We start from the raw sequence: 7,319 nt of genomic DNA on the forward strand, positions 1-7,319 counted from the left end.
ATGACTTTAAGCCACCCTCAGATACGTCTTGGGGATGAAGAAAAGGCAATGTCAGGACGAAGTGACAGAAAAAGAGTTTCCAGTAAAACACCAATGGCTCTGGACAGACAACAAGGCAGAGGGAAATGACAGCTATTGCTCTCTCTAAAGCAGGGGTCACCAACCTTTAGGATCTCAGGGACCACTAAATCCATAATTTTAAATCCTGCGGGTCACTAATATGATCTCCCTAATGGTCAGCTTGGTGGATGGGGCAAGGTTGTCATGTGACTGGGTGGGCATGGCCAACTCAATGTCACTCATGTCGAGGGGCGCCTTCCCAACCTCTACTCGCTTGAGCTCCTTAGGGGACCAATAGGAAGCAGTTGCTGGAGTTGCTAAGCAGCCACCATGAGAAAGAGTTGGCAAAATGGCTGGCTCAGTTCAAATTGGATCTGACCGAGAAGGAGGCTCAGCAGAAGCACCTCACTGAGGACTACGAGCACAGGCTTTCCAAGCAGAGGGAAGACCTGCAGGAGTGCAAGGCCAGCTGCCAGCCCCTTGGAGGCTCAGCAGGCTGAGATGGTCAGCCCATTCCAGATCATGATGTAGCCCCACTGGAATGAGGCCCTCCGGCTCTTTGCCACCAGTGGCACTTCCCTCCAGCCTTCGCCCAAAGCCCTGCACAAAGAGGCTGAAGCAGACCTCAAGTCAGAATTTCTCCCCCCCCCCCAATCCCTACAAAAAGACCCCAAAGGGGGAGCCTCTCTGCAGCAACAAAAACGTTCATCGCACTTATCCGGCCCAGGGGCCGTAGTTTGAGGACTTCTGATTTAGTGCAGACCACCAAAATTTTCTCACGGACCACCAGTTGTTGACCGCTGCTCTAAAGAGGCAGCTCTTCTTAACAGACCAGGATAGAAATGTCTGATCTTTATGCAGGAATGAAAACCAGGAGACTCTGGAGTTCTAGTCCTTCCTCAGGCATGAAAGCCAGTAAGGGTGACTTTGGATCAGTCACTCTCTCAGCTCAACTCACTTCACAGGGTGGTTGTAGTGGGGAAAATAAGAGGAAGAAAGAGATATGCTGTCCATCGTGCATTATTTATAAAAATAATAAAGGCAAGATATAAAAAATATACTATCCACTAATATGTGGAGAGAAATATCTCAGGGCAGAAAGCTTAGGTAAACAGCAAAGGAAAAAGGACTCTTCTGGGGAAATATCCTGAGTATAGAGCTTACAGTAGCAGCACCTTCTGCATTCTACAGAATTACTCAAACAAGATAGAAGCACCCTGTGAAGATTCAGAGTGGGTGGGTGGGTAGGTAGATCCTCACCTTTGCTGGAGGTGCAGAGCAACACAAGGATCAAGGCAGCTGTCCCCTGCATGGCTTTCTCCACCACGCGCAGTCTTCCCAACATGGTCACATAGATATGTCAACAGGGTTATATCTCCAGAAATATCCGGCAGGAAGCTACAGCTGGCCAAATATTTACTTAGGGTTGGCGTATCAGCAATAATTCCACAGCTTCAAAGCACATGGGGTACGATTGCCCATTAGACCCTCAGTACAGTGAGCCTTCAGAAGCAATATTTCTCCGCTTCTCTTTTTCCACTCTGCCCCACTTTCACAAAAGTTCCCAAAAAGAGACAATCACTCCCCAACTTCCCCAAATGTAATGTAAAGTGAGGCTGGGAAATTGCTCCATATCAGTCCAAGCAGGCCTTGGATCAAGAGCCTTCCCCTTCCTGTTAGTGGTCAAACAATGGGACCGCCCTACAGTCTCATAGATCTTTACTGCTGACCAAGCCAAGCAGATTGGAAAGTTTCCAAGAGTCCAGCACAAGCCAGATCTGAAAAAGAGAGTTGCCAAGTTACGGCCCGGCAGTCTTCTTATGCCAGTGTTTCTCAACCATGGCAACTTTAAGCTGTGTGGACTTCAACTCCCAGAATCCCCAGCCAGCACTGACTAGGAATTCTGTGAATTGAAGTCCACACAGCTTAAAATTACCAAAGTTGAGGAACACTGCCTTTAAACATTGGCTATATATGACCAATAAAGAAAAAGTAACATTTGCAAAAAGATGTTCAGCTTCAGTCTACAAAGCAAGAATATCCTCACCTTTCCATTGCTGAGAAGGACCTTCACGGGGAACTTTTTCTTATCTTGGAGAAAAGAAGCTCCACTGATTTCTATCTTTTGGGTGGAGATCATGGGTGGGCATTATTCAAAATTAGAAATCCAAAAAGATCTAACATTCCTGAATAATAATGGGAAATGCCTTGGTTATACAGTAGTTAATGGCACAAAGCCATTTGCCAGATTATTTGTCTAACACTTTGTTCCAAAACATGTTTATTCGGAGATTTCACGCAGTTCCAGAGTATTTTTCCCCTCACAAATATGTTATAACAGATATCTCCAAGCTTTGTAAATCAGTGGAGATATTTAAAATTTAAGATCATGTCCTAGGTATTCCTCTGATCACAAGCTAATCATAGTATACCTAGACAGAGAAACCACTGTTTTATTTATTGCCTCTGTTCAAATACAGCATAGTGGAATTCTATATTAATTAAGATACTAGACTGATTTGAAAATCCAGTTCAAGTTTTTGAACTGCTTGTATTTTGGGAGGATCTATAAATATTCAGTCCATATTTTGTAACAGTTACACACAGGGTTGTAAGAGAATACACTGGGGTCAGCCACAAAAGTTTGTTGTTGTTGTTTTGTTCTGTATAACTTTTAATTGGATTTAAATGAATACTTCTCATAGATACAAACTTAACAGGGGACATAATTAAAGTTTGTGAAGTGCACCATCCAGCTTCACTGTTTCCTGGAATCTTAAGGCTGATTCACTAATATTCTCTTTTCCTAGATTAAGTACTGACCATTTCTCAGGGCAAAGACAGTGACAATTGCAGATGTGTGTCAAAATCAGCAAGATGTCAGACAGAGCATTGCAATGTAAACCCCCATCCCATTCCAACATATGTCAACATCACATTCACATTCAAAAAGTGTGGGGCTTTGTTCACAATCTTCAATTTGCCATCTTGCTCCATCTTGCTGATCTTGGCTGCTCCTTGTGGATATTAAATAAAAAGCAACACATATTCCATTACATATCAAAAGTAGTATTCCCAACTTGTGCCAAGTCAAGTAGCGCTGTCTGGTTCTCCGGCTGTGCTTCATTTCATTGTAGGCAAATATCCCACTCCAACTGGTTAATGTGTTGGGTGCAGCAACATTTTCTTCCCTCCGGTCTGGTCGCTGCCTTCATTGCCCTAAAAAAAAAAAGATAAGTACATCAATGGAATGTGAGTAGCGTTTTGTTGTTTTTGTTTAGAAGTTGGTCCAGTAGAGCTATAAAACAGTGGGCCTGCTTCATTTATATACCCTGTGTGTATGTCTATAAAAATTGTGCATGTGACAAAAATGTCGTTCATTTTACTGGACGTTTAAAAGAGGCTGGACTGACATTCAGTTTGCAAAGGTAAATTAGCATAGTGTTCACCTAATCAAATCACGAATGTACTTCTACACTAAAGTTTAAACACAAATGCTAATTGTGTCAAACTGTCTTTATAGTATGTCAATTCTTGGGTAGATTAATTTAAGCAAAGCAGAGAATGAACTAATGATTCAGCACCACTGATATCATGATCTTTTTAAACTCAGGGTTCATCAACACGAGATGCCAGCAAAGAAATAAAGGATGCTTTCCATCTGCTTCATTGCCAGGCATCTTTCCAGCCTCAGTGACCTTAATGATGATATGCCTTTGATTCACTAATATTCTCTCATGAGCTGCTTGGTGATTCCCCCTCATAACTGGCCTGCAACGATCCACTATTTTATTAAACAAGGTAGTCCTTGTTTAGCAACTGCAATTAGGAATGGCAACTTGAAGCAGGTACTAAAGTAAACCATCACAATTTTACATCAGCTTTTCTTTGTTTTACAGACCTGAAAAGATAGCAAATGGAAAGACTGGTCATATAATTATATTTTCATCACTGCCCTGTGAACAGCTGCTAAGTGACTCAGTCGCTAAAGAAGGACTACATCTCTCGTTTATATGGAGCCTACAAGCATTGTGAGAGAGACAGATATGCTTGAGACTGGATTGGATTTGGATTTGGATTTATTGGATTTATATGCCGCCCTTCTCCCAAGGACTCAGGGCGGCATACAGCATTAAAAAACACATAGTACAAAAGTTAAAAGGAAATTAGAAACAGTCCAAAAAACAAACCCAATTTATATAACACTCACATTTTAAAAATTAAATAAAATTAACAGGCCAGGCCGGCTTGCTGGAAAAGCCAATTTTTTAGGGCGCCTCGGAAGGACCAGAGGTCAGGGATTATGCAAAGCTCCGGGGGCAGCTCATTCCAGAGGGAAGGTGCTCCCACAGAGAAGGTTCTCCCCCTGGGGGTCACCAGCCGACACTGTCTGGCCGACAGCACCCTGAGGAGGCCAACTCTGTGGGATCGCACTGGACGGTGGGAGGCTACTGGTGGCAGTAGGTGGTCTCGCAGGTACCCTGGGCCTAATCCATGGAGCGTTTTAAAGGTCATAATTAGTACCTTGAATCGCACTCGAAGACAACCGGTAACCAGTGCAGGCCGCCTAAAAGGGGTATAACATGGGAGCACCTAGGTACCCCCATGATAACCCGCACGGCCGCATTCTGGACCAGCTGAAGCCTCCGGGTGCTCTTCAAGGGCAGCCCCATGTAGAGAGCGTTGCAGTAGTCCAGGCGAGAAAGGACGAAGGCATGAGTGACTGTGCACAGAGCATCCCGATCCAGGAAGGGGCGCAACTGACGTACCAGGCGAACCTGGTAAAAGGCCCCCCTGGTCACGGCCATCAGATGTTCTTCTAAACTAAGACGCGTATCCAGGAGGACTCCCAGATTGCGAGCCTTCTCTGAGGGGGCTAAAATTTCTCCCCCTATCATCAAAGATGGAACAAGATGCACAAATCGGGATGACGGAAACCACAGCCACTCAGTCTTGGAGGGATTGAGCCTGAGCCTGTTCCTCCCCATCCAGATCCGCACAGCCTCCAGGCATCGGGACATCACGTCGAGGGCATCGTTTGGGTGGTTTGGGGTAGAGATGAAAAGTTGGGTATCATCAGCATATTGATGATACCGTACCCCAAAACCACGGATGATCTCGCCCAGTGGTTTCATATATATGTTGAACAGTAGGGGTGAGAGAACCGACCCCAGGGGCACCCCACAAGTGACACGCCTGGGGGTCGATCTCTGCCCTCCAGTCAACACAAACTGTGACCGATCCAATAGGTAGGAGGAGAACCACCATAAAACAGTGCCCCCACTCCCAACCCCCTGAGTTGTCGCAGTAGGATACCATGGTCGATGGTATCGAAAGCCGCCGAGAGGTCTAATAGGACCAGGACAGAGGAGTAGCCCCTGTCCCGGGCCCACCAGAGATCATCGACCAACGTGACCAATGCCGTCTCCGTGCTGTACCCGGGCCTGAAACCCGACTGAAACGGATCCAGGTAGACAGCTTCATCCAGGTACTGGGGAAGCTGTCGTGCTACCACACTCTTGACAGCCTTCGCTACAAAGCGAAGGTTGGAGACTGGACGGTAGTTGGCTAAAGAAGCTGGGCCCAGGGAAGGCTTCTTAAGGAGGGGCCTCACCACCGCCTCCTTCAAGGTGGTGGGAAAGAACCCCTCTCTCAATGAAGCGTTGGTAATCGCCTGGAGCCAGCCTCGTGTCACCTCCCGGGAAGCCGAAACTAACCACGAGGGACACGGGTCCAGCACACAAGTGGCAGCACTGAGTCTCCCCATAATCCTGTCCATGCCCTCGGGGGTCACAGGGTCAAACTCATCCTAGATTGTCTCCTAAAGATTCATCCCCGTCGGCTCGCCCAAATCTACCCAGTCAGAGTCCAAGCCTGTCCGGATCTGAGCAATTTTATCCTGCAGATACTGAACAAATTCTTCAGCCCTACCCTGCAAGGGGTCTTCCCCAGTTCCTTGGTTAAGTAAGGAACGGGTCACCCTGAATAGGGCAGCTGGGCGGTTATCTGCGGACGCGATAAGAGCGGAAAAATGTTGCCGTTTTGCCGCTTCCATCGCCACTAAGTACGATTTAATATGAATTCTTACTAGTGTTCGATCAGATTCGGACCGGCTGGCCCTCCAGCCACTCTCTAGGCATCTTTTCTGGCGTTTCATCTCCCGGAGCTCCTCTGTAAACCAGGGAGCCACCCGGGATCGACACTGGGTCAGAGGCCGCAAAGGCACAACGCGATCCAAGGCCCCAGCGGCCGCCCTATCCCAGGCTTCCACTAGGCCTTCGGTCGAGTTGTGAGCAAGGGATTCAGGAAAAGTCCCAAGCTCCATCAGGAACCTTTCGGGGTCCATCAGGTGCCTGGGGCGGAACCATCTGGTCGGTTCCGCCTCCCTGCGGTGAGGGGTAGCGGTATGGAAGTCAAGCCTGATGAGGAAATGATCAGACCATGACAAAGGTTGAATAGAAATATCCCCTAAATCTAGATCATTTATCCACTGCCCAGAGACAAAAATCAGGTTGAGCGTGTGTCCCCCATTATGGGTGGGGTCTTGAATTAACTGAGTTAGGTCCATAGCTGTCATGGAAGCCATGAACTCCCGAGCTGACTCGGATGTCTCGCCAATGGAAGGCAGATTGAAATCCCCCAGGACCATAAGCCTGGGGAAATCAACCGCCAATCCAGCTAACACATTCAGCAGCTCCGGCAGGGCCGATGAAACGTAGCAGGGAGACAGATATGTAACAAAAAGGCCCACCTGAACTCCAAGGCCCCACTTCACAAAGAGGGACTCACACCTGCCTATCTGAGGCACAGTGACCTCCTGAGGTCTGAGACTTTCCCTAATAACCACCGCTACCCCCCCCCGCCCCTGCCCTGGGCTGTCGGCTGGTGAAATGCCCGGAAGCCTGGTGGGCATAGTTCGCTAAGGGGCACACCCCCCTCATGGCCCAACCAGGTCTCCGTAATGCACGCCAGGTCCGCTCTACCCTCTTGTATGAGGTCGTAAATGAGGGGAGCCTTATGTACCACAGACCTGGCGTTAAACGACACCAGCCGGAGACCAGGGTGTTTATTTCGAAGGACGCAAGGTTATTTTATTATTTTAATAAAAACAATATTTAAAAAATAAAATTAAGTAAGATATACAGCTTGGCTAAGAGTATCAAATCTGGGCTACAAAAAAGGGGGACAGCTAGGAGATTGCAGCAAAGACTGGGTGGAGTATTCTGTATCTTTTTGTTGCCAATATAATCTTGATTCTG

At 47.1% G+C, this 7,319-nt stretch overlaps 1 protein-coding gene across 1 annotated transcript in view; it reads right to left on the reverse strand.

Annotated features, from left to right (window-relative positions):
- Positions 1–1,699, reverse strand: part of MST1 (macrophage stimulating 1) — a 28,675-nt gene extending 26,976 nt beyond the window's left edge. The window contains exon 1 of the mRNA XM_081936762.1: positions 1,321–1,699. Coding sequence (XP_081792888.1) covers positions 1,321–1,405 — 85 coding nt within the window. The 5' untranslated portion in view covers positions 1,406–1,699. The remainder of the gene's footprint in view (positions 1–1,320) is intronic.
- Positions 1,700–7,319: the final 5,620 nt, after the last annotated feature.

Source organism: Natrix helvetica (genome assembly GCF_964273705.1).
Source record: "Natrix helvetica genome assembly, chromosome: 1".
Lineage (NCBI taxonomy): Eukaryota > Metazoa > Chordata > Lepidosauria > Squamata > Natricidae > Natrix > Natrix helvetica.